Source organism: Anopheles nili, chromosome 3 (assembly GCF_943737925.1).
Source record: "Anopheles nili chromosome 3, idAnoNiliSN_F5_01, whole genome shotgun sequence".
NCBI classification, from domain to species: Eukaryota; Metazoa; Arthropoda; class Insecta; order Diptera; family Culicidae; genus Anopheles; species Anopheles nili.
Window position 1 is genome coordinate 65,236,078 of NC_071292.1, and position 26,124 is coordinate 65,262,201.

At 48.4% G+C, this 26,124-nt stretch overlaps 1 protein-coding gene across 1 annotated transcript; it reads left to right on the forward strand.

Moving 5' to 3' along the window:
* Positions 1 to 11,404: 11,404 nt before the first annotated feature.
* Positions 11,405 to 12,688, forward strand: LOC128723708 (37 kDa salivary gland allergen Aed a 2-like). The gene is made up of 2 exons (XM_053817473.1): positions 11,405 to 12,256; positions 12,329 to 12,688. Exons 1-2 carry the CDS (start codon positions 11,558 to 11,560, stop codon positions 12,563 to 12,565), a joined length of 936 nt encoding a protein of 311 aa, XP_053673448.1. The 5' UTR covers positions 11,405 to 11,557; the 3' UTR covers positions 12,566 to 12,688.
* The last annotated feature ends 13,436 nt before the right edge of the window (positions 12,689 to 26,124 follow it).

Consider the following 26,124-nt stretch of genomic DNA (forward strand, 5'->3'; position numbering starts at 1 on the left):
GCTATCGCCGATTTCGTTCGACTTGGTTGCTTTATGGGTTGTACTATTTAACGACACCTCGACGTTTTTCAATCAAAACGATTCACGCCGGTAAGGGCGGTTTTTTTTAAACTGCACTCTCCGAAATTCACCAGCTCGACAACGACCACTCGCTCTTATGGTAACGTACTGTTTCACGCGCAGATGCTCCCGAAGTGTTTCCTGTCTCAATTTTCAAACGACACCCGGTGCTCTACGGCTAAAACCGGCTCCAGTATCACTATCACCAAACTCACGCTCGCGGTGACTCTCGTGTCACCCTAGCACCCGGAACCCACCGTAAGCAGAAGTTACATTCATTTTCAATTTATCTCCTACCGCGCGTGGTGCAACCGTGCGCGAAACGTGAACCGTGTTCGTGATGGCTTTGCGGGAAATTAATAATTCTTGCCCCGCCAATCGGTACGTGCACTGCGCCGCCGGATACGCTTTGTTTTCCTCCGTGCCGTTACATTCTTCAAGCTACTCCGCGAGGAAACATCGATCTCTTTGGCAGACGCTCGGTGCCATCGCGGAACCGTCAACAAGGTCCAGTGAGCCGACGGATGGCAGCGGGATCTCCGCTCATCGCTGTCGTGATAAAATTGGAAAAGTTATCGTCTCGGCGTGGCTGTAAAATTAATAACTCTTTCGCAAACGGTTCCACTAGCAATCACGCACACAAACACACTTCACGCTGGAAAAGTCCGATGGAACCGAACTGAATCGGTTATACCCGGGGCTGATGAAAACGCACCAAACCGTTAGCTTACATTCATTAAACTTTTAATAGCGTCATCGTTGAAGTAAAACCAGACTGTGATGCACCAGACGGGTGGGATCATTTCATACACCGGTCATCCAACGTCGGCGATCATGTCCTTCACCTGCGGGAAACGGATAAAAGGAACCGGAGAGAGAGAAAGAGAGAAAAAACGTGTTAATAACAAACAAAGCAAAACCCTTTGCCCAGAACCTCAAACGAGGGGCGAATTACAGTTAGCAAATATGACGAAGAAAGAAAAAGCACTCCGCAATGGGTGTGGAATGCAATTTTACAGCAAAAATATAGTTGCAAGGTGATGCCGGTCTGTTGATCCCAGCGTACTCGTGTGTCAAAAAAGCGCTTGAACAGTGGTGCGTTCGTGACGAACAAAAGCGAAAACTCGGTAACCGAAAGCGTGCTAGAGCTAAAACATAGTCACTTTCCAGCGAGCACCATGTAAGGATGTACCATCGAGCAGAGTGTTTGTGTGTGACGCCAATTTTCCTTCTTCCAGTCACGACCACAAACACCCACACTACACGCAAATCGCCCATCCTATTCATTGGCGACCCTCTCAGCCGGGCGGGCGAGCTAATGACTTTTATTGTCCTAATTAAACCCCCTTTCCTACACGACACTCGGTCCGCTTGAAGGGATGGCCCGCGGGCCCGCGTGTCATTTTCGTTTCATCAACATTCATCACGTTTGAATGATGTCCCTTGCGGGGTTCTCGCATGCGAACCACCTAGGAGACTAGGGTCCGCACACAACGAACGGTATCCGCTGGTACCACCGCACACTAATCAGGGCCGCGCTTTAATTGGCCGTCCCGTGTTTTGTCGAAAGTTGTCAAAACCATGTCATTAATGGGACGATGCTCCGAGTCTAGCGCCTCGCCACCAGAACCAGAACCGGCAGCCATTAATCAGCGTCGCTTGGCGCCTTAAAGGGTGCTAGATGTAGGCGGTGCGAATCACCCACCGCAGTGCTGGCCCTGTGACACGATCCGGATGGCGCCTTGAAGTGGAAAACTCCCCCTTGGTGGGGTGAAAAGAAAAACCCACGGTACGCTGGTACGCTCGCAGCGAAATCAAACCATCAATTATACATTCCGGCGTCATCTTGCCTGTGGCGGTTGACGCGGAAACGGCTTTCATCTCTGTTTTTGTGCGGGCTTCAATTTCGTGCGCTTGTCTGTGAGGTGTGAAAGAAAAAAGCGGTTATTTAAGTGTACTCCTTGACGCGCTTGTGCGTCGTACTGAAACCACACAGGTACAGCGGGCAAACCCGCAATAAATGCAGCTCAGGATTAATAATGCATGCGCTTGTTTGGGATATTAAAGCAGTAATTGCATACCGGAGAGCGATAGAGAGTTTGCGGTAACATGAAAACAAGCACAAGCCATTTCAACAAACCGATGACGGGTGATGGCGTTGACGGTTAATGTTGAACGAATTCCGCTACCAGCACGGTGCTGGGATTGGATTGAAGAGGGAGCTCACTATCCAGCGCATTACTCTTTCATCACTAATGCACGAGGTCATCTCGTGGAAAGCTTCTCTGGACAAGTGCGGATAGACAAATTCCATTTGTACCGCTCGTACAGCAACTACCGAATGAAATTCTCTAATCCTTCCAGCGCGCAGCTTCTCGCCCCGAATGAAGCTTACGGCGCGCGTGTATAATTGGCTTTATTTCGATCGTACATCGAACGTATTACGTCTGCCCGGTCGCAATCACGCTCGGTTCGCTTCTGGTGCTGCTCTGCGGACCCAGTCAATAGTGGTTTATTTTCCCTCCATTTAGCTTGATTGAATTTCTCGCTCGCTGCCCATTTTTTTTTGTCGGTGGCAAATTCATTATTCCATTGTTTTTCCGCCCGTACGGACGGCGAAAAATAACAATCAATTACGAACGTTCCACTAGGGTGGCGTCTTGTTAGAGAAATAGTCAGTAATTAAATTACATCCGACTCCGTCGCTGGGCATGGGGAAGCAAAAATGCCGTACGAAAAACGTCCAACCGATGGTTTCCGTCGTCCAGCCACCCAAATGCCGGACATCGGCTGACGATAAGTGACATCGAATGCGCAATATTTACCCGTCCGATCGGCCCCCATCGGCTGGGTTGGTCACTGCATTCCCTGTCAGTGGAATTCGCGAGAATCGACCGCTTTCGAAGGGTCATCCGATGGGAAGATAACGATAGAAAGAGTTGCACAAACAAGCAAATAAAATAGTAAATAACCGTAGGAAACTTGACACCATAACGCGCATATGGCCCCCTAGGTCACTGGGCCGTGAGTCGGGTCCGTTCGGGCGGGCGGGCGATTGACTGGGGGCCGATTTTTCAACATCCTTGTGCGCGTTGGCTCTCAGACTGTGGGAGAAAAACGGACCACGCTGTTTTCAACTTCCATCCTGCGCCAAGCGCATCGTTTCGAAAGCCACCCTGCGGCCAGGGCATGGGCATAAATAATCAATTATTCAAATTTTTCTTTCCAACCCGCACAGTAAAATGCGGTTCCCGAGGCAACGGCTGGCCTGGTTCGCGTTGCTCCATCGCCTACTACTGGGTTGGCGTAGTCACACGAACCAGTTCTTCTTGTCCGACCCTGCCGAGAAAATACACGACGCAGCGGCTTCGGTTTGAAGTTTTCCACTTTTTCACCAACCACTGTCGGTGTGTGCGTGACGATAAGGACCAAACGGAAGCGGCACGCACAACACCCGATCGCCGCCTTAGACACAAACACTCACGTACACAGGCGTAGGCGGGTGTAGGACAAGCCTTCAATCATGAAGCGAAAAACCAACCGGTTGGAAGCGCTAACAAAGCGAAACGAGCGCTCGGCCCCGTCGAGACGGTCGCCTCATAAAGCGGTGAATCATTTGGCCAACGCCGGATCGTGTTTATCACCCGCCGTATCTCGTGCGCGTCTCTCGGGGCCCGAAATCCATTTCATCATCTCTCGCAGTGGCCACCGACGACACTATCGAACGGTGCGGCTGGGAATTCATCGAGAACGCGATCGCCGCCGGCGAGCGAAAACTTTCCCAAAGAAAACGCGCCCGCCCCGGCTGTCATGAGCCCGTTGTGTTCGTGACCATTTGCGCCGAGACTGTTCCAAAGTTGAATAAATCAGGCACCAAGCACACAAGGCAGTGAATGAACAAACAAACATATTTGTCAAGCAGTTGTCCGCTCACCCCTTGAAAGGATACTGAACGAGAGCAAAGAAACACACACACAGACACACAAGTTACGTTACATTCTGTAGCTTTTAGCGTTAGCTTTGTTACATTAAATTTGAAAGAGCAGTTCTATTGATGGTGCCGCCGTTAAATTTATCGAAATTCATACAGACACATCCTGCTGCGGCTGCTAAATTGAAAGAAACGTCGTACTAACGATCGTGTGCCAATTAGATAAAAAATTTTCCGCGTTAAATTTATCCTTTTTCACACCCAATTTCCCGTGCACAACCATCGAAGCGGAACATTTTGCCTGGTTTATTGAATGCGATTTGGAAATGCATTTCTAAGCCCCGGAAACGCATAACAAGCGATTTACGGAAACTACACTGGAAGTAGCTGCAAAAAAACACAACAACCACCAACAACGTGCAATTCCATACTTCCGGTCGATGGATTCGCGTCGAAATAACGAGGTGCAAAAAAAAAGCCGATGCAAAACGTTAACGTCATGAAAAATGTTCGAAGGGTACACGTTTCCTGCGCTAACAAACAAATTTGGAAGCGCTGCATTGTGAACGTTCAGAGGATTTTCGAGTTGATCTTTTTTACTCCGTTTTTTTTTTGCTTCTAAACGTTCGTTATGAATCCACATAGTTCGATGGATCGCTCGCAGTTCATTTTTCATTTTTGTTTTGCTTCACAAGCTTGCTAGTTTAACTTATAATTCATCCACTCTGGCATCTATTGCAAAGAGAAGTGACCAAAAAAAAAAGTGTACCCATCGTCTCTCGGTGCGGGTTTGAATCTATCGTGGTGCTTTTTTTTTCTTCAACAACGCCATTCCACCCCGATACTGTATGTATCCCCGTGGAAACAATGGTGATAAATGCATCACCGCATCACCGCTTGTGTCAAACAACAGCCCTCGACACAATCAACTTGCAACCCACTATGCATGCAGTTATGCATGAGGCCTGGCACCGTGTCGCGTTCGTCCTTCCATCGGCTTCGTCAGACCCGGCCAGGCACCCCTTTTTTCGGCTTCCTTTCCGGGCGCTCTTTTCACCACCACCACCACCGTCGTGCTCCACCGATGGTTCGTGGCAATCAATTTCAATTAATTTTAATTTCAAATTAAAATTCAAATGATTCAATTAACTCTTCGTCCGATTGGCGTTGCAGGCAGCTTCAACCGATGAGCGCTCATCCGTCGGTACCCGAAATAGCAGCAGACAATCGGGGTCGGGCCGGTCCCGCACCCAATTCGGATGAATCGGAGCTTAGCTTTCCACGGGCAGCTGGTGCATGCCGGTGGGTGTCTTGATACCGGTGTGAAACAATCGAGCACCGTAGTGTGGGCGCGAGGACCCGGTCGAAACCCTTCCTGAGTAGCGCTGTTGGTACAGTGTTAGTATAATTGGCCTGCCTTGCTCCCGTTTGGCCAACCCCCTGTTTGAAGTTAACAATGCAGCGACCGAGAGCGCGCGATAGCAAGCGGAATCAGTCACGGGGAAATCAGGCGCAAGGCCATTGCCAAATGGAAATTGACTTGGCGCTCCTCTGCGAGCAGCGCGCAAAAGCTCGATTTGCATTTACGATTGCACCGCTGGTGGGATGGCGTTGTTTCACTGTGTCCTTCTTTTTCTCCGTGTACCGCATTATCGGAACCGAAATTGAAGGCCGTGATTATGCTGGCAGCATAAATAAGGGTCTTATTTTGCATCGTTTGGGAATGATTACAAAAAGCATGATGACTACCTTGAAATGGTGAAAAGCGATGAAGGTGAAGGTTTTTTTTTTGGTCTAGTGCACTTATCTTTCCACAATTTGTTTAAACTGTATCATATAAGCTGAATTTTACAAGTGTTACTTCATTTTTTTTGTTTGAATTAACGAATAACCTATATCATTTCTACATTAAGTCAAGTACTGCATTTTTAACTGTTTTTGTATCTAAATTTCAACCCTACGGCGCTGATTTCCTAAGGATTCTCTTTGAACTGTTTCAACGTTACATCTTCAGAAAAGGATCCATGGCATATTTCCTTCGTAATAAAACAATTAGATCATTAAAAAGTCGCATTAAATGCTACGTTACATTTCCCAATTTACGTTGATAAACCACCTTTCAGATCGTTTATCCAGTTTCTCTGCACCCTGAGTCGTATCCAACGCAACCATTACCACCGTTAAGGGCTGTCATCTCAATTCGTCCTCGAAAAGCGACGGTCAGGAACTAAATTTGTTCACCTCCTTGCACAACTTAAAAGTAAAGTTCCCCTACTATACACTCACGAACACACCGCCCCATGTCTCGCGTAGCATTTAGTGCGCAAACCGCCTGCAGGCCGACCACGGTCTAGGGCTTTGATATCGCAGTCGCCTCCCCCAGAGCAACCATTAACCAAGCTAGCACGGGGCACGGTTATGCTGTGCGGTTGACTACGTTCGTAATTCAGCATATCGGGTGGAAAATCTGGCGCTCACGCCCCCCCACTCTAATGGGGACTGATTCCCGCTGGCTGCTAAATTATTGCATATTTCTTATGCACTTGACGGGTTGTGGGCTTCGTTAGGGAAGGGCTTCGTGAAAGGCACAAAAACCTCCCACTACACGCCGCACAACCGTCACTTACACTACCCAGCCGGCTTCGGTTCGTGGCAGGCAAGCTTGCGAGAGTAAAGGACCGACACTAAGCATGAATTAATTTTATGACTTTTTATGCCACTGCACGCAAAGATATGCACCGGGTGGGTGAATTGGGACAGAAGGAATAGAATAAAAATGCAAACGCGCGCTCGGGTGCAAATTCCACGATTTGGGTACGAGTGCTTCGCAAATCCAGCACTTCATGGCGAGCGGTGGTTCAAGCTGGTCGGGAAACGCGTGGTAAAAATAGTGCAACCGGCTTCATCTGCAGTAAACTGCAGCTTCTTGCCGTTTGATATGCGTTTGAGCCAGCACCGTGCGGTTTTATGTCTGCCCATGGCTCGACCCACTGATAAGAATAAGGCAACCACGGTACGTGCGCGAGACAAGTGCTTATGCACGTGTTTTGTAACTATTGCACCGCCAAGCATGCACCGAGTGGTGCATAATTATTTCCTTCTTCCCGTTCAGCATGTGTTGTTAGATCCCACTTTCGGCTCCGGTACCCAACGGTACCGGCGGTAAAGAACGAAAACAAAAAACAAGTCCCATTCCGCGTGTGCATGCGTTTGGCGGCTTACCAATGCTCCAACTCGCCACGGTTGACGTGGTTGCGTTTGTGTGTGAAATCGAGCTTAAGAGGAGCTTACACCAAAACACCTTATCGTGGGCCGGGAAAAGGTTACGGTTCTCTTCGCAGCGAGGACCATATTAAACGCGGCCCGTCCGTGGCGGTACCAGTAATGGATGTGTGCGCTGTTCATTACTTAAAACCACTCCCGAACGTCGGTGGCAACTCTTGTTTGGTGTGACGAACCGCAGCTCTTCTTGAGCGCGCGCATGAACAACTTCAACCGTGTGTTTGTAAATCTTCAGAAACAACAGCGGGCGTGAGATGCAGAAGCCCACAGGTTCGTAATCAAGGCCCGTTCCTTCATTCTTGAGCTCAAAAATCGCGCCGGCATTTGTTTAGAGTACCGGTGCGCTGGTACGCTGGTGGCGTGGAGCGTTAATGTTTGCTTAATGATAGAGCAAGGCGTCACCGGTTGGCGTAACATAAACGCCAACAGTTTCAACGCCTCCAGGAGATCGGACGATGGGAATGTGGTGTTGGTGTTTTTTTTTCGCTTGTGCTCCTAAAAGTTGATAATCGCCTTCGGTGGATGGGCATCCTCGAGTAAAGCGCTGACAAATTGACGTTGAAATAGGTCAACAGTGTAATGGAAAGGATGATGGGGTTTTTCTTAATCGGCGTAATGAATTGACGTGACATTTATGGCGCGGTTTGTGTGCAAAGCATTATTCAAATCTCTCAAGGACTCAAACAGGCTTAGCAGAGGAGATGATGCATATTTTTCCGCCAAAGACAGTTGCACATTCGAGAGAGAGTTAGGTGGTGTGTTTCAAAGCTCCTTTCGAATAGCTTTCGTACTGAAATCTCACAATGGGGGTTGAGTTGTGAAATAAAATTCCATTTAATTACGCAGCGAGCTACCTTGGTGAAGTTGAACCAGCCACCCACACCAACAGCAAAACCCATCGCATAATGCAAACATAGTTTCATGAGAGACTTTTACTCGTTCCAGCATCTCCGGCGGAGGGATAAATAAAGCCATTCAACAGACAAGCTAAATAGCTGGCGTGGCCAGATTCCCCATCTGTTTCCATTGTGCGAGATCGACAGACTCTCACAGTTCTCATTGGCTCGTGACGCTTTGGTGCAAATGAATAATGCAACTTTTTGCCCAACTTTTGAGTAATTATCTGTAATTTAATATTCATATTCCCCTATCACGCCGAACCGGACAAAGTTTCGCAATTTATGTGCCCTTTTAAAGCTATCAAGAATAATTGGAAAGTTTGTGCTCCTTCTAATTCGTCCCCGCTGGTCTCCGGCCATTGGCGTTTTTGTGTTGCGCAGGCGAGCGCCCTCCCCACCACCGAATAGTTGTTGAGATTTGAAGTGTTGTTGAATAAACGGGCTCAGCTCGTAGGTAGAACGAGCGCCAGCTGGGGCGCTAGTGCAAAAGCACAATACCAACCGGGAAGACACTTTCGCTGTGAAAACGATGCACTCAGCTGCACTGAGCGCTCACCCCATGATGATGGCTTGTGTTTTTTTTTTCACTAACTTCAGCATTGTTACCAGCAGCTTCGGTATTTCTTCGCAACCGTCTCCGACCAGCACCGAGAGCCGTCCGGAAGCAGCTGCATGTGGCTTGAGCTTCAAATTTTAGGATACATCCAATGGGCGAAAGAAGCTAACTAGCTGCAGCTGACCATCGCTTCCGAAAAGAGTTTCCCAGGCGCTAGGGCGCCCTGAGAGTTTGTTGCGCTCTAAATTAATTTATTCAAAGATTCCATTTAGTAGCTACCCTGCGCCACGCGTGGATCCGGTCATCTGGCAGGGTGGACAGTGGCAGGAAGTTTTATAAATTTCAATTAAGCCAAAAGAGTTTCCCGTAAACAATCTGTTTAACTTGGCCACTAGCGCTGACCGGGTGCGGGCGTTTCCAGGGTGCTGGAGTTTTTCGCTTCAAGTACTCTTCCCATCGGTTCCGGCGTTCCGAAGCAAAGGATCCATCAATGCTGTCATCGGTACGGTGGGGGCCCGGGGTGAACCGGGCGATCCTAAACTCCTCCAGCGCCAAGCTCTATTTGTCGAACGGAATCTCGGTGCTCGGTGTTTGCGTTCCACAGCGTCTCACGTTGCAGCGAAACGCGTCCAGTGGAGGCGCCCGTGGAGGAAGGAATCAATTTCCTCTCGTCATAAATAACTCATAATGCTTTTAAGCTATGCCAACAGGCCCGGACTCGAGTGGAAAAGTTTTGCCACTTCACCGGTCGAAGCGGGGCAATCATCAATCTAATAATACGATTACTACTCGTTTTTTTTTCGTTGGCCCTTTGGACAAGCCTACCCAAGCCATCCTTCTCCGTGGGCCACCGTGCGTCTCCATTTGGGTGGCTTCGATCCCTTGCCCGTTTCCCGGGTTCCACGGATGGGCTTCGAGCAGCCCCATTAGACTCTCATTACTCTCCGTGAATGTTTCATTTCGCTTGCCTCTGGCCACTTGCCGGTTCCCGCTCCGTCATCAGTAAGTTTTCCTCAACCCTCCAACCTGGGTGGCCGTTCATTTGCATCATGTCTGCGGCCGAGTCCGGTGAGGCGAACGAGAACGAGCGAAACCATAGCGGATTGGGAGGAGGAAACTTTTTTTTTTGCTTGCCGTTAAAGTTGTTCACCTTCGGCCTCTATTCATGGCACATTTTGGAGCGCCCAGCCCGGCCCGGCCCGCACACGGGTGGAAAGTTAAATGTAAATTTATTCTAATGACCACTCTCGCACACGGATGCTGCCCCCGGGGCGGGTTTTTAGGGCTAACCGCTCGTACAACACCGCAACACAGCCGCGCCATCCGTTAACGGTTCCAGGAACCCAGGGAATGTAATAAAAATGGGCTCCGGAGGGTATTATGGCACGGGCCAACGTAAGAATGGGGTGTACACCACTTTTTTTTTCGTTTATCTTTTCATTCCCCTACCGTACGGGGGACCCACTTTTGGGTGCTTTCTTCGAATGCGCTCGATGCGGATCATTAGAGCCACGAGCATCGACGGGCGTCGGGAGATTTTTGGGCGTCTCCCTCTGCGCTGGTTCCGCAAGCTTTCTTGTGGCTCGCTTTGGGACGGCACCGGGTAAAAGTTGGAAACGATTTTAATTACCATTTTTAAGGCCTGCCCGTTGATGATTCAATATTTCATCGAGTTTCGAGTGGCTTCGTGATGCGGAAGTAGAAGTGGCCCGTTAATTTATGACCAACTCCATCGCCAAAATTTGAGCGTAAGGAGCCGCGATGAGATTGTTACTAACCAGTTTATGGCCGTGAAGTTTCAGTACGGTAAACTTAAGCGGATATTGAACATTGATTTCCCATTCTCGTTGAACAATGTTGCGCTCCTTTCAATGCACGTAATCACGCAAATTTAGCACCCAGGTTGGAGTTTCATCCAATGTCCAACACACACATACACACACACACACACGCACGCCGGATAGCTCGAGCCTGATCGCATGGCCTACTGCGACACACACGCGTCCACCAGCAGCAATCATCTCATCAATCATCGGTCGCATTTCCCGACCAGCTTTGTCCGTCATTGCGACGATCAGCTCCCACGGCGATGAGACAGTACACTTTCTCGCTCTAGAGCACCAGCACGAGTGAGAGAAACGTTCTCGCAGCGACGCAAATCCAAAATCAGGCAGGAATGGAAAGTGTGCGTCACGAAGTGCATCACATTCAGATTACTCACCGCCCTTGCACCAGAACGCATCAGGCCCATCCTCGGTGGTCGCCTGAAAACTTAATACGCCTGCTGACGATGCGACCCAGGCGGATGCGTGTTGGTGCTGTCGTTGATTTATATGTTTATGCACTCGCTGGACCACCGATTGGGGGTGCAATCGGTCCTCCGAGAGGGCGCGTGAAACGCTGCGGCAAGCAAAACAAACAGATTGCGTCTTTATCAGCGCTCATGGCCTGGATGGATGGATGGGGATGCTCGCGGCACCGGTAGTTCTGGATGGTCGCCGTCAGTCAATCAGAGTGGGTTGAGAGCGAATCGTGCTGGACGTGGCGTGAAGATCACCCGAGGGAACTCGTGCAATCGAGGCAAGGCGTGTTCGCTATTTATACGCGCGAAATCAGCGCATGCATCGGCCGAGTCGCTGGCCTGGGCGGATGCAAAGATTAGACTTAATCATTCCCGGAGAAACCGTGTTCGAACCGTGATAAGCTTCGCGCCGTTTTTCTCTGACCCGTTCCGACCGGACCCGCCCTGGGCGGTCGCAGCTAGCAGTCTGTTTTAGGTCGTTCAACGGATCAGATGCAATCGCGCAGCCGCCCTATACGCCCGGTACGATGGTAGCGTTCGCGTTGAATTGTGCTGTTGCCCTAGGGCTGTTGCTGGTGTCGGCCACCAAAGGGAGTCCACTCGGGACCGAATGTCCTCCGGTGGAGGCTCCATCTCCGGCCGAGCTCGCTTGGCAACCGCGTACGCCGGAGCAAACGCTGTACGCGTACGTGCGGTGCCTCAACGATTCGTCCGCCAGTGTTGAGATGAAGATCCGTTGGGTCATGTGGCAGCCGGATCAGTCACCGGAGAGCCAGTGTTACGTGAAGTGTGTCAGCGAGGACCTGCGGCTGTACGATCCCGTTCGGCGTCGCTTTGTGCCGGAACGGTTCGTGCAGCAGGCACGCGCCTTTCACGAGGATGCAGACTCGGATCTAGGGGAGCTGTTCGCGGACGCGCATCGGTTGCTGGTGGGCGAGCTAACCGATAGCGAGTGTGGGACCGTGTTCGCAAAGTACGCTCCTTTCTACGCCGTACACCAGGAGCACATACTGGACATCTTTCACGGTGATCTGCGCAAGATTCTGCTCACCTACGAGCGGCTTGGATCGCGTGTGAAGCAGATCGGCCAGAGCTTTGTTGATTACTGTGAGAAACGGTACGCATTCGGTTGGTCGGAGGAAGAGCAACGTGCCTGCCCGAATCGAACGGCCGTCGAGTGCATTTTCCGTGGCTTTCGCTGGATCACCGAGGAGGGCACCGTGAATGTGAGGATTCAACTCCATTTCGACTCGTGGGGCTAGCATTCTAAACGCGTCGCAATACTTTTACTTTCACAGGTCGCGGAGATAGTGCGAGATTTCGAAGGGTTCGGGGTAGCGGCTAACGCACTGGAATCGTGTCAGGTGGTGGGAGAGCTGTACACGTGCCTGCGGACTGCTAGTGCTGGAAAACTGTCCGATGTGATAAGCCAACGGAACGCCAAGACGGCATTCTACTTCGATCAGTCGTCCCAGGACGAACCGTGGAAGTCGGCTGTGGAGTACGGCAACTCACGGCTTAACCGATCACTTTGAGCAAACGAGTGCCTTAGAGAAAGGAATTAAAACCTTTTTTACCTCAGGAAACGCCACTGACATATGGTTAAGTAAATATGGCGAGTCGACGTGATTTAAGAAGGAACAAGCGTTCCACGAAATAGCGCTGAATATTGTAGGAATATTCAATAAACGCCATCACATTATTTTAAAGCTCACTTTAGTACTTTATGATCTATTTTATCATTGCATAAATTTACAGGAAACCTTAAAAGTGTAAGAAAATGTTCGAATGCGTTTTTTTAGAAGCGATTTTGATTTATCTGGTTCATTTCAGTTGTTACGTGATTGATATGATTTGAATTGGTACCCAGAGAGCTTTCGTTTGATAGGAGTGATAAAACGAGGTCGGAAATCAAAAATTCAGCTTATTTTCATAATTACAGCAGCAATCACTTGAATTCTTCTTCAAAGGAGTATATTCTTAGATTTGAACACCCCAGCTTACAGCGATATCTGAGATTGTGCAAAAGCTCTGCTGTTTTACCCGGGGTCAACTATACTTCAAACGTACCAGTGATTTAGAAACAGAGACATGATTTGTGGAAAAGCTTTTAGATATTTAGACAAAAGATCATTACAAAAGAGGTATTGCTCTTCGTACGGATGCTTCTGCCAAATTTCAGCTACCTGCCACAATCAAATGCTCCTACTTTTGTGTTATCAAAACTTTCACCAGCAGCTGCTTCACGTGCTTCCCAGCAGCTACTCAATCGTTCAACATGAGCGAGCTCGCAAGTCCTCCCGCAGGCGCTATTCAGGGGCATGTGAAGTACCTCGTGGTACCAGTTTCCCATGCTTTTCGATTGCTCAAGGGCTTGCACTCAGCTATCGATCAAGCACTCCCTAGTAGCAGATGCAATGGAAACAGGCCTTCCACGGCAAGAAGAATGAAAAAAAAAAACACAAACACAGCGTGTTCGTCTCTGCGCACCGAGCGTATTTATTGCAAGCATGTGCTCGACCTGGAATCGTGGAATGAGTGGAATCGAAGCCGAATTCTACGAAGGTGCTCGAATTTTCGAAATAATTTTCTCCATCAAGAACCTTGGCCCGAGGGGCACGTAATTAATTGTTCTTTGTGCCCTTTCTTAAGACCCGCCTGGTTCCTGTTCGTCCTGGTTCACATCCCAAGAAGTGGCCCTTGGAGCTGTAAAATGAGCTCACAATACATTTCGGTGCTCTAGTGGTGTCTATTTATTTGTACAATTAGTTGAAGGAATTTTTGGAATACACCCGATTGACGCTGTATGAGTTTCAAGTATAAAGTTACGAGAATTACATGAAATGTAATCCTAAACGATTCGGATTGATGTCAAACCAGTTTTTTGAAAATATTTAATTATTGGCTATTATCAACCAGCTTCCGGTTGAAAATGAAAAATTAGTTTTCATATTGTGGCTGAAGGCTAAGCTTTGAGTTCTTAAATTCGTACAACTTTTATTAACACAATCGAAAACTCCCAGCAAAAGATTCGCTAGCACAAAGCCAACCGGATTCAGTCATCATCGGGTCTCAACCCATCATACCACCTACCAGGCTCGGTACAGAAGCAATAAGAAATTCATTAATAAATCATACACACATCCAGCCCCGGGAATGGCCCTTCTCGATTCAGTTTACCCAGCACTGTTGCGATGCGACAGCAAAGTTCTCGAAAACATGTCAAACATCGAACACATTCCCGGTGGCAGACCGGCCAACGCAGCAGTTTTGTGGCGTAGCACAGGGCTCAGTACCCAGCTGAGCTCGTGCGCTCAATTTCACCCGACAGCGATATAATTGTCACTCAATCCGAAAATTTTCCAATTAAAGTTTGCTCATTGTCTCCGACGACAGCCTGGCACCGAGGGGGGGCCCAGGGATATGAATCGCACCCGGGGACGGAGATTTATGGAACCCCTGGACCGTCCGGCGTATGGATGGTTGATTCTGGCCCTGGCTCGTGCAACACCTTCAGCCAGCCGCCCGTGTACACGCTAATTAAAAACCCAACTTTAATGATAAAAGTTATAATTTTATTGTGCCTCGAGTGTGTATCGTTTGCCAATGCTGGCTTTTCGTCGACCTGAGGTGCGCAGGGTTTCTTATTGTTGGCTGTTAAAAAATGGAATGCCGAATTCAATTTCAGATTGGGGGGATTATTTTTCCATTACAAGACACGGGCTTGGTTTCATATCGCCATTTTTTTATGACATAACTCGGTGATCGTTAAATTTCATCCCAACATATTATGTCGATTCTTCCATTTCGTTCAAGGGCTCATTTTATGACTCCAAGGAATATATTTACTCAAACTGTTTTTGTGTTTCATAAAAAAGAATATCTAATTAATTTACCTTTAACAACATTGTAACTTACCTTTTACATCACAAAGTAAAGTACGTTATACAAAGAATCGAATACAAATTATTTATTTTTTATTGTTCAATCGTGTAGAGAACATTGGATTTGCAATGAACATGAAATGTGCCATTTTGTTGAGCTAGATTTACAATGCGTCGGGCCAGCTAAGCTACGATCAACATCCCACAGGTCATTTGCGGACGTGCTAATGATTTTGCATTTCAATTACGCCAACTCTGCCGGACACCAGAGCCATTCTACACCTACTCGCACAGGGCATCACCTGAATCCGTGCGGTCAGAAGGATCCAAAACAAACCACCGTGCCATAAATTCCTATAATCCCTCACCGAGGCTCACCAAACTGAGCCGCTCGAAATCCAAAATGCTAGGCTCGCAAGGCAAACTGTGCTCCAACTACCACACCTACGAGCCATGGAGGCTGACGGAGTGGTGCGAAGCGAGTTCAAATAATTTTTGGTCTATTATAAATCCATAATATGGCCATAAATCCATCCCACGAACTAGGTGGCCGGTGCCCGGTCCAGTGCAAACGAACGCCTACAGGGTTCGGCTGCGGTCACGGCATGATACACCAAAAAAGTGGGCCATCGTCCAAATGCTGACCAAATGCTACACTCATTAAAAGCACCGGCGCGCCGGTTCATTCGCCGCCACCTATATTTTATTCGCTGCTTAGCCTACCCGACTGGGCTGTGGGCTGAGGTGACTAGTTTCCCCATGGGGACACGGGTTTTCAGGAAACACTAATCCCTCCGAAAGCCTCAACAAACACATCGCGCGCGGTGATGTCGGGTTCGATCCATATTTCAAGCCGTAACCACGAGGATATCTCGCATTCAGAAGCTCTAGGCTCGGATAAGGATGAGAGTTCGTTCACACCCCATATGAGGAACTTTTCCGGGCACGTCGATTTTTCGTCGACCGCATGAGTCGCTATTGGTGTGGAAGGAAAACCCTCTCGGTCCTGCCGAGCGTGGCGTATGAATTTTATTCTCAAAAATAAATGCTCGTAGCTCGTATGAATTATGCCTTTTCGACTTAATTGGTTTTCGTAGTTTGCTGGATTTATGTGCACCCGTTGCCAACGTGTGGTTGAACAGGATGAGGATATGGTAATTGGTTGCTGGTAGGAAAATGGAGCGTACGGCACCGCCGTAGAGGATGCTTGTTTTTCTTTCCGGCCACTACGAACCACTCGGATAAGTTTTTGGCCACAAATAACTTCCCGGACTGCTGCAGTAATGGAGGTAGTTTTTTAAAAAAGCTACACTAAATGGTTTTATGCGGTTAAGGCACATTTGATCTCGTGCTTTATCTGCTTCGCCATCGAAAGTCACATGGTTGCGGAATTGTGCGTTTTGCTTTTCGTGCCACCGAATGGGGGCAGTTCCTTTCGGAGGGGTTTTTTTTTCTCATACCTCCAGGATTGTAGAAACCTTCGCTGTATGAACCGGCCACCGAGCATGGTTAGTACGTTGGTCATGAACTGGTTGTATTATAATTTACTTTATCGATGTCCCAGACACAATCGAGCACCACTGAAGGGATTATGGGCCGGCGAGCAGTTTGGTTTTCTTTTTGTGGTTGCTTCCATCCGCTTCACGGCTATTACTGGCCAAAGTAAGTCAATGCCGTTTGTCCGTTTCGGGGAACGAAAGTGAACGGTACGGAACGCCAAGCAGGCACTCGGGGCACGTGCTGGGAATATGAATCCCATCAGCAACTATCCCCATTTGTCGGCCGCAGGTTAGGTGACGCGGGTGAATTGGCGAACGGCGGTATCAGATAGACGATCGTGCCCATGGTGACGGCACCGCTAAATCGAATTTCGTTTTCAAGGATGAATAAAAAAGTGCCCTGATTTCCGCGCGGGACTATCGATGCTATGCCGCTGTCTAACGCCGGTCGAAAGGACGCCGTTTTTTGGCCTCAAACCAATACCGCAGGCATCAGGAGCAGCGAAAGCGGAGGAACTGTGACGCTGATGATATAATCGCTCGCTTAATACCTTGATAATGGACCTCCGGTTGTATAAGGAGGGTGACAGCCGGTGGAAAGCTTTTTTGGGTATGACGCTTTTCCGGGTTCGGGATGGAACAGTTTAGCAGGAGCTTTTAATAAGTTTGAAGTGGACGGAAATGTCTAAGTGGAACACATGATGATAGCCATGATTGCAGAACGGTGATGATAATAGAATAGTCGTATAGTCGTTATAACATCATCAATGGGCAGATAATGTATGGTGTTTCAATTTTAAGTTTTTGATTAAAAAGCTTACGATGTTTCAACAGGCGCAATAAATAGAACGCCACTAGCAACGGCGAAGCAAACACATTTATATTGACTTTTCCCGTTGAGGGCGTGCAGTCAAATAACGGACGGTGGTTCATTTAGAACAGCACCAGATGGACGAGAGCTAATGAAAATGCACCAGCGCAAGCGGTATATCCACATTGATTCCGACGGAGAGAAAGCTGGAAACGCAAATTCAATTCACTCCACGAATTCCCTATCCGACAAGTGCATGCATCATTCACGCCGGGATGGAGCAGCCGAGGCACAATAATTTAAAAAATCAACAGCACAACACAAACTTCCCAACGAGGAAAAGTCTCGGACTTTTCACTTCATATTTCAAGCCCCGTGCTTCCGTTTCAGGACGGAGGTTCCACCTCGACGTGTTTATGCTGGTGCGCTATTTTGCCTGGCGTTTGTTTTACTTTTCTTTCCGGAGCTTACTGTGGATAGTTTGTCATGGCGCTACAATGAAGTAGTTATGATAAACAGTCTGGAAGGCCGGTACGATGCGGCGGTAGTTCGAGCTACTCCCGGTGCACCGTCAGCGGAAGTCGCTGCACTCGTTGCATGGAAAATGGGACGAGCGACAAACGCAACAAAAAAAATTAAAAAAAAAAAAAACGGAGGTCGGAAAACATCCAGAGCAGGTACGACCTGGGACCGTTTTGCTAGAAGATCCAAAACGGTGCATTCTTTCGCTTTCTCACTCTCACTCTCGCTCTCTCTTTCTCTCTTTCTCTTTTCTCCCGTCTACTTTGTTCGTTACGCTGCAGGTTTCCATTAAACCGACTCCATGCATAAATGCATAAACGCTTCTGGTTCGCTGCCAAAAAGCCTTTAAACTAACAAATTTTATGGCGCGCTTCGGCTTGTTCGCCAGCCGAGCCAGACCAGCCGCGCCCGAACGGCTCGAGAATGAATGTTAAAGTGAAATAAAAGCGGGCATGATTTGGGATTTAGCGCGGCAGCGTCCAAAGGAGCAGCCGTCAGGAGCCGGTGCCGCGGGATCGGTACAGGTACAGGTTGAACAGTAACACGAGCGAAAAAAAAAAGGAAAATTCCAGCGTAATACCAAACCCGATGGACCCGTTATTCGCGTGGTGGGAAGAAAAAAAAGCGAAAGATTGGAAAGGTAGTCCAGCCCGTGCCGGTCGCAAAGAAGCCCTCCTGCGCTACATAATCGCCTTTGGAACGGTTCGCTGCACGATCGCGTTCGGATCCGAGGTAAAGTCGAGTAGTTTAAACTAGTTGGCCACCGAAACCCGGGCGTTGCCTGCATTCCGGACGGCTGCCAAAAACCTCGGCGGAGTGGTTTATTTATTCATTCGTTTATTCACCAACCCACCCCCGTTAGTGCGGGAGAAAATTCGGGAAACAGCCAACGGGCTGCCACTTTTTAGCCCGTTGCCATCAATAATTGATGCACGACGTTCGGGATGAAATTTTATGGGCACCGGGACCTCTAATCCTCTAGGACCGTGCCAAGGTCAGCGGTGAGAAGCGAACGTTCCACTTTGGACTTTCGGGCTCTTAACTGGCAGCTCAAGCGTAATAAAGTGAGCAAATAAAGGCGAGAAACGAACCGTTCACGAACTGAGAAAGTTTGCCGCGCATGCAACCGTTTTGTGCAGTAGCTCACGGAAACATGATGTGCGCGTAGGTGGAAGGTGTTTAAATTAAAAAAAGAAAAAATCTACCTGTCAAACACAAACGAAATATTCATGGATGCATTGCATCCATTGCCGATTCATTGTCATACGCAAGGACTCGCAGCTCTTTTCATGTTGTGCTTAAATTAGGCTACATCAGAAGCACAATTTAAACAAAAAAAAAATTAGCTCACTCTAGCCGAAGGGTATCATGAATGATTATCGTTAGGGTATTCACTGTTCCCTGCAACCGCTCATCACCTCCGCTGTTATCATTACGCCGAAGCATATCTCATCATGACGATCATCAAACGCTTCTGCTCGCATTTTCCACCCCTAAAAAAGGACATGCCCTCTCTAACCGTCCCATGCCAGCCGACGTTCCGTTTTGGCTTTTGTGGCGAGGTTACGGCAAAGCTAGGCTGGCTGCTGGCTGAGGCAAAGTGACTGGTTTCTTTTGCACCCTGTTTCCAAAAGCGACCATTAAATATCCAATGAAAAGCGAGCGAGCGGATGCAACCGAGCTAGACAGCTCGGGAAGCTGCAAAACGTCCCGGCGCATCCAACCGACGACCGCGACCAGCGCACCAGAGCAGGAGGCAGAAGATTGTGGGGTAAAAATTATGGCTTTTTATTGAAGTTGCCTCGTTCGCCTGTTCGCTCGTTCGAGCAGGGTGCAAATACTAGCACGTGCACGCAAAAGTTGCGCGCCACACGTCCACACATGCCGCCATTTTATACTGCAGTCGGTTGCACTTTCTGACCTGCCCGGTGTTTGAGGATTGCAGCTCCACCCAGCATCTTTCTGCCCCGGTAAGCATTGGTTTGGGGTTGGTTTTATGGTGGAGAAAATCGTTCGCGTCCTGTGAAAAACGAGCGAACGAGTGCTCATTCGCTCGCTCACTGTACCCTGTTCGTTTTGCCGTTCGTGTTGGCTCTAATGTCTAAAACACATCCACATCGCACTGTGCTCCGTGAAAGCACAGGGTCACCGTTACGTTGATCGTTGTCTCCTGCAGGGGCAGATCCGTACTCTTGCGTTTGCGCTCCACCTTTGAGCCACCGACGGGCGTTGAGCTTTTTTTTTATCGTCCACAATAGCTGCAATTTCGATGATTTAACATTTTTTCCCTTATTTATCTGCCGAATATTATGGCAATCGTGATAAAACGCTCGCGTGGTGCTCGTGCAAGGGAAGGGGTTTTTTTTATTTTTCCGTTTCCATTTCATCGCTTTGCCAGCCCTTCGCATTGGGCAGCCCTTTACGGCTCGCTTTAGTAGGTTCCAACCGTCACGCCGTTATTTTGCTTTCGTTACCTACTTTCCCGTGCCAGCTGTTGCCCATAGGGTGGTGGCGCAAGTGTCGTTATTGCTGTATCTTCTTCGTTTATGTAGCCGATGACGTTTCGTACCGCGCCAGACCACAGTTTACTGGTGGTCAAAGGGGCGCCATTTTGGCTCGAGCAACGCATTACTGAAGCCAACTGAATTTCTTATCGCTTCAGTTTAAAACTCAAATGTTCAGTAAAGTGAGGTTATGTAACCAATCGAAAGGGGGTTAATAAAATCTCAATAGCAGTATAGCTTACGTCATTCGAATTTACCCAACTTTATTTGTAATCAAACCATAGGTTAAAGTTGAATCAGACGAAAACCTTGTAACAGCCTTAGCATCTCAATGAAGAATCCCACCAAAGCATGAAAAATGGCATTTTCCAGCTTTATTCAGCATTCCCACCCCCACCGAAACCATGTGGTCTAATATTCTGGCACCACTTAAACCATGAGTCAATATATCATTCCTTTCTTTCTTTCGATTAAACAAGTGCCAGGCAGCTTCTCCCTTGCAGTCTGTTCGCTACCGAAAAGCCATACGTTCAACTTGGTCGACCTCGTTGGTCACGTCACCTAAATTAAACCTCTTATCGGCGTTTCCGTTTGCGTTGGTTCGCCATCAATGCATTCTGGCGCAGACTTAGCCCCGGGTGGCAGTGGAAGGAGGGAGAGAAAAAAAATACATCCAAAAATCGCTGCATCGTTTAGAATCGACCACGTCTGATTTCTAGCCCTTCGTGTTGGTTGGTGGTTTGTCTAAAATGCACTCGCAGCGCTGTGCCAGCTGACCTGCTGATTTTCGTTTGCAACAAGGGCAGCTGATCCGTGGAGTAAGCCATCCGAAAAATGTCGCCTCACTTTCTCGTCCGATCGTCCCATTCGAGCCTTGTTACTCCGCCGGCCAACTCACGTACGAAACCGATTTCGGGCCCGGTTGGTATCGCCCCGGTCTTTTATCGTTTTCCTTTTTAAAGTGAAAATTCGATTTCATGGAAATGAATCATTCAACCGAGCGCTGCAGCTGAAGCGCTTACTGGATCAGGTGGTCTACACCCACCGGCACCGGCTGTGATCTCTCAGTTGCCATGGACCGGTCGGCACAAATAGGAGCCCAAAAGCGACGAAACGAGGTGAAGTGGAAAATTGAAGATGAAGATTGGTAGCTTTTTTTCTTCTCCTTCTTCTTCTTTTCTGCGGTCGATAAAATGAAGCCACGTTTATCGTCGGTAACTGGGGCAAGGATGACGCCGTCTTGCTACGTGCGCTGGAAGATGTGGTTGCTAATCGTGGAAGCAAAGGATCATTTGAATTTCGTGTAGAAACGTCGAAGCGCCAGCATCTCCCCTACTTCAAGCTCACTCATCGATTATGGATGAAACGTGACAGAAATCGATATGAAACATTCAATAAGCCCGTTAAAAACCGATTGGATTTTATTACAACATTCAAGTGTCGCTTACTGACAAAAATCCTTGTTCTATTCAAACAATGCGGCAAAACAATCTGCCAGAAAATGTTTAATACTCCATTAAAAATGGACCTAAACGACGGATAAATAGTAAAAGATACAGCCCAAAGTCGGATGCTGTGTAACCAGAAAAAAGGTCACCTAAAAGTCGTCTAATTTCTTCGATCATTGCTTTGATGTGATGCGTTGGCCTCCGCCTCCGTCGAAGGAAAATGCTTCTCTGTGCCTTTTCGTCATCATTTTCGTCCCGACAAAAATGCCTACCACGAGGAAGCGGGATGCCCGGGTATCCTGTTTGGTCGTCGTCAGAGCAATGTGCGGAACCTTCATCCATCTGTCCGCCTAAAAATCGATGGTCCATCATCGTTCTGGACGGGCCCGGTTAGGGTTAGAGTATTAGCGAGTGGTGGAGAAATGAAGAACGACAAACGCCACCAGATGGAACGGAACAGACCAAAACCTCAGGGAGGGAAATTTTTCTTTTGATGTCTTTCACCGTCCGTTCGTTCTAGTTTTGCATCGGGGTGTGAACGACGCACGATGCCGTATAAAAAAAAAAGGACAATACGAACGCTGGCATCAGCAGACCCGAGATGATTCGTTCCGGGAGGTTTCCTTCCAATGCGAAGGGCGAAGGGTTTTTATTTCGTACCCACGCTGCGTTCGTTTGTCACTCACGCCATTCGAGAGCCACACACCCCTTGGTTTGGTGTTGTCGAATTTTATTTATTTGCCCGGTCGGATGTCATTCGACGTTTTACTGCTGCATCTTCGAATTCTCCCCTATCGAATCGATTCGCTCTCGGACGCCGGTCGATCGGTCTGGTTAAAAATTCATTACTTCTTTTATGGTGGAGCTGAATTTTGAGGGGTTTGCCTTGGCTAAAGGCTAAAGAAAGGTTGGATTTAAAATGTGATCGATTTTGTGTGCCACTGGATAAAGGAAAAGCATTTTTGGCCGGCTGACAAGCGATGAGTAATGTTACTCTTTTTTTTTCCAACGAAAAAAATTGAGCCTCGAGAAAACTGACTTGATGAATCTTACGAGAACGACTTGTCCATACTCCGATCTGTGCATCCGAGAATGGGCTCTGCATCACGTAGTACTTTTTTATCCATTAGGATTATTTCACATTTCATTACGGTCACTTTCTCATGCTTTTATCGGGCACACGAGCCATCCAGCTGCCATCATGCTTCACCATCAACGGGACGTGGACAGCGTCGGATCCAATCGAACAATGCACGCTTTGCGAGCTCGTTGACCCGAAAAGACACTAACTTAAATCCATTCCGATGCTGGCACCGGTTCAACCGTGGCACATCGAGATGAGCAGAATGAATGCAACTGCATTGGCTCTGGCTTCGGTCACACGAATCGAACTGCAAGATAGCAACACCAATTCACCTCTTCACAGGATGGTCGATGGTAGCAGAAATCATCACATTCCGCAAAAAAAAACACACACACAAAAAACCAAACACCCATTTGATTAATGAACAGCTCCCCATGTCCCGGACTCACACCGGACTCGAGGGTCACAAAAGTGTATGTTGTGCCGACACGTGGTTCGCCGCTGATTGGCTGTCGTTTGTTTAAATAACTTCGCGTCCCCGCGGGACGCAAAAGGATACATTACGGTCCGAAGGCTGTGTTGGGTCCTTTTTGTGCCAAATTTCACCCACATCGCTCGCGCCCGCACGGATCCGCCACCGAGGATGGTCTGGTCCATAAAACTTCTCCACAAATCTACCGCGTAACGCGCCAAGCAGCTACCAGACGACCATAATAAAGCTGTAAATTTTCCTTACAATACCATAAAAGATCGCACTAAATTATGCCGCATCGCGCGTGGCTCTCGGCGTGCATGGGGCAGGTGTGGCCGGGTGGAAGTGAAGGCATTAAAGGATTTAGCTCAAGCGATTAGAAATTTGCCTCCCAGAGGGGATTTTATGAGAGAAACCTTTCTACTCAGTAACGCGCTTAAGTTATGGCGGTTTCAGCAGTTCATGGGACCGTTTTTCCGTCCAACTTGAGCATGGAAATGGTGAGCTTTGTCGAATGGTACATTTTAATGCTTCACTCGACTGAAGCGGACTTAGGCGATGTTGTCCTATGGTGAAGCACGTTATCCACCGTAATAAAGGTATCAGAGAATCGCTGCGTGAATGCAACGACCGACGGAAGAGTGCTGGTAAGTATTTTTTAATGAATCAAAATTGTGGGAAGCTGAGTTATATGCGCATCAGGGTTTGGTTTTTGCATGCCATCGACATTTTTGCTTATCAGGATTATTCTTTTGTTTACTCGTGATGGAGTTCTCATATTATTATCGATCGCATTATCAATGCGTCCTTTGAAGAGCGTTTTTGAGCTTGTGTCCCCTGGAAGAAAAGCAACTTTTCCGAAAGCCATTCTAGGCCCATAAAACCGAACAACCGTTAAAAAATAGCTTGCCTTGAAAGCTTTCGCAAAGCTCTCCCATCGAGCGGTAACGGCACCCTGTGAACGGTGCTGAAAACATTCCGCTCGCATTAAAGAAACCATTTAGTGCATAATTGCAGCATGCAAAAGAAGACACCACCGGGGCCGCGACAGGGAAATCCTTTCACAAAAGTCGATATTATTGCAACGGCGGGCACTTACCGTTAAGCCCTCGGGCGTGTTCGCTACGCCGTTACCGTGCTGGCTGGCTGGTGGAAAAAGCGAGTCCTCAGCGCAATCGCGTCGCTTCAATGGCGGCTTACCATTCCGGTGGTGGGCCATTATGCTCACACGTCTTCATAACGAGTGGCAAGAGATAATTGTAACCTAACGAAGGTGCAGGTTTTTCGTTTTTCTTCCTTCCTTCAGTGCGCGTGGTCGTGGTCCTGCTCGCGTGGAAATTCCGCCCGGCGCTGTGCTGGCGAGCGTGCCTGATAGACTGTTTGTTCGTCTTTTAATTATTTCTTCGCTTCTTTCGTGCTCAAGCAAAGGCAAATTTCACCCCTGCCCGGTGGAACGGCAACTTTCGAAGCGAACGAAACGCGCCCATGCCCCACACGGCGACCAGAGAACTCGGGCGCAACAATCCCGGAACCGGCGGTAAACGGTGCCATGTAAAAGTTTCTCATCGTTTCGCTTCCGCTGGTTGCGTTTCCTTTCGTTTTTCTCGTCTTCTTTTTTTTATTTTTTTCCTCACACCGGTGCCAAATGACGCCATCGAAGTGTCATGCTGGCGCCAGCAAATTGTCTCTCCCCTGTCCCGGAAATAGAAAGCCCGCTCGTGCTGCTCATGACCCAACGTCCCACCGTCGGTCCGGGTGGCGCTATCGCACGAGGGGAAACCCGGGATTACAACAATTATAACCGGTAACGGTCGAATGGAAATATTCAGTGAATAAAATAAAAGTACTCCAATCTCCCTCGGCGCCATTCGGTGGGGCGCTGCGTGCTCGTTTGCTCGTTGCTTCCTTTTCGTCTGCCGCCTGAGAGGATGAAAAACGCTTTCCCAGCTAGATCGGGCATGTCCTCGACACGTGCGTGTGTTTGTGAACGAGCAGTGGCGTATGCTTGGAATAGAAACATGCATACGAACATAATATGAATAAACGAAACGATCCTCAACCGAGCCGGTGCTGCAGCTGCTTGTGGAACCAAACACACACACACACACACCCACACAGGCACAAAACGGTAACGATGCCGATTAATTATGATTTTCGTTTTTCATAAAATTTTATCGCCACGCCACCCGGGCGCTCCGCAGGAATGTACCAAGCGTGAGGTCATGGATTTGCGGTCACCAGGGCGCCGAGCACTAGGTGGGAGAAAATTCCTCGCATCAGCAGTGTCGCTGGCGAGTGGCAGACCCCCAGCCGCCCGGGAGGGGAAAGCAATGAGGCACCGGAAGGAAGGCCCGGGCGGCAGTTCCGGTGGAATAATTATCGAGTAATCGAGGCTGTTTTGAAAGGGGCAAGGCTTAAACAACCGTACAAGGGAGGGCGCTGTTCGCCAGAACGCCGGCTGGTCGTTCGTGTCGTGGGGTGAATAATTGTAGCCGATTACGATCGAGCGAGGCAGTGAATCAGTACACCTTTTTGTTTTTCATCGAATACAAACACTTTCGAGGTAGCCGAAGGAGCTGAGCGACAAATGGTTAAAAGGGATTGAATTGTTTTTAAGAAGCGTTGCCATGCTCTCGAAAGCTTAAGCCGTTTGCATAAAAAAAAGAGCACAAAATAGATAAAAGCTAGAAAGCGTAACTCAGCGTGCAGTAATACTACGGGTCCAAATGCTTTGAAGGTCAGCAAGGTCACAGTGGCTGCTGCTGGAAACAGCCATTGGGCTAGACTTTTAGCTACTAGAAGAGTTGTACTCTAACAGTACTATTTCACAACATTTCTTCCCTAAGCAACGTTAAACATAACAGATTTAT

Coding starts and splice junctions, on each gene's coding strand:
- LOC128723708 (XM_053817473.1), top strand. CDS start 11,558: ATGGTAGCGTTCGCGTTGAATTGTGCTGTTGCCCTAGGGCTGTTGCTG. Junction 12,257..12,328: donor CCGAGGAGGGCACCGTGAAT/GTGAGGATTCAA, acceptor TTACTTTCACAG/GTCGCGGAGATAGTGCGAGA.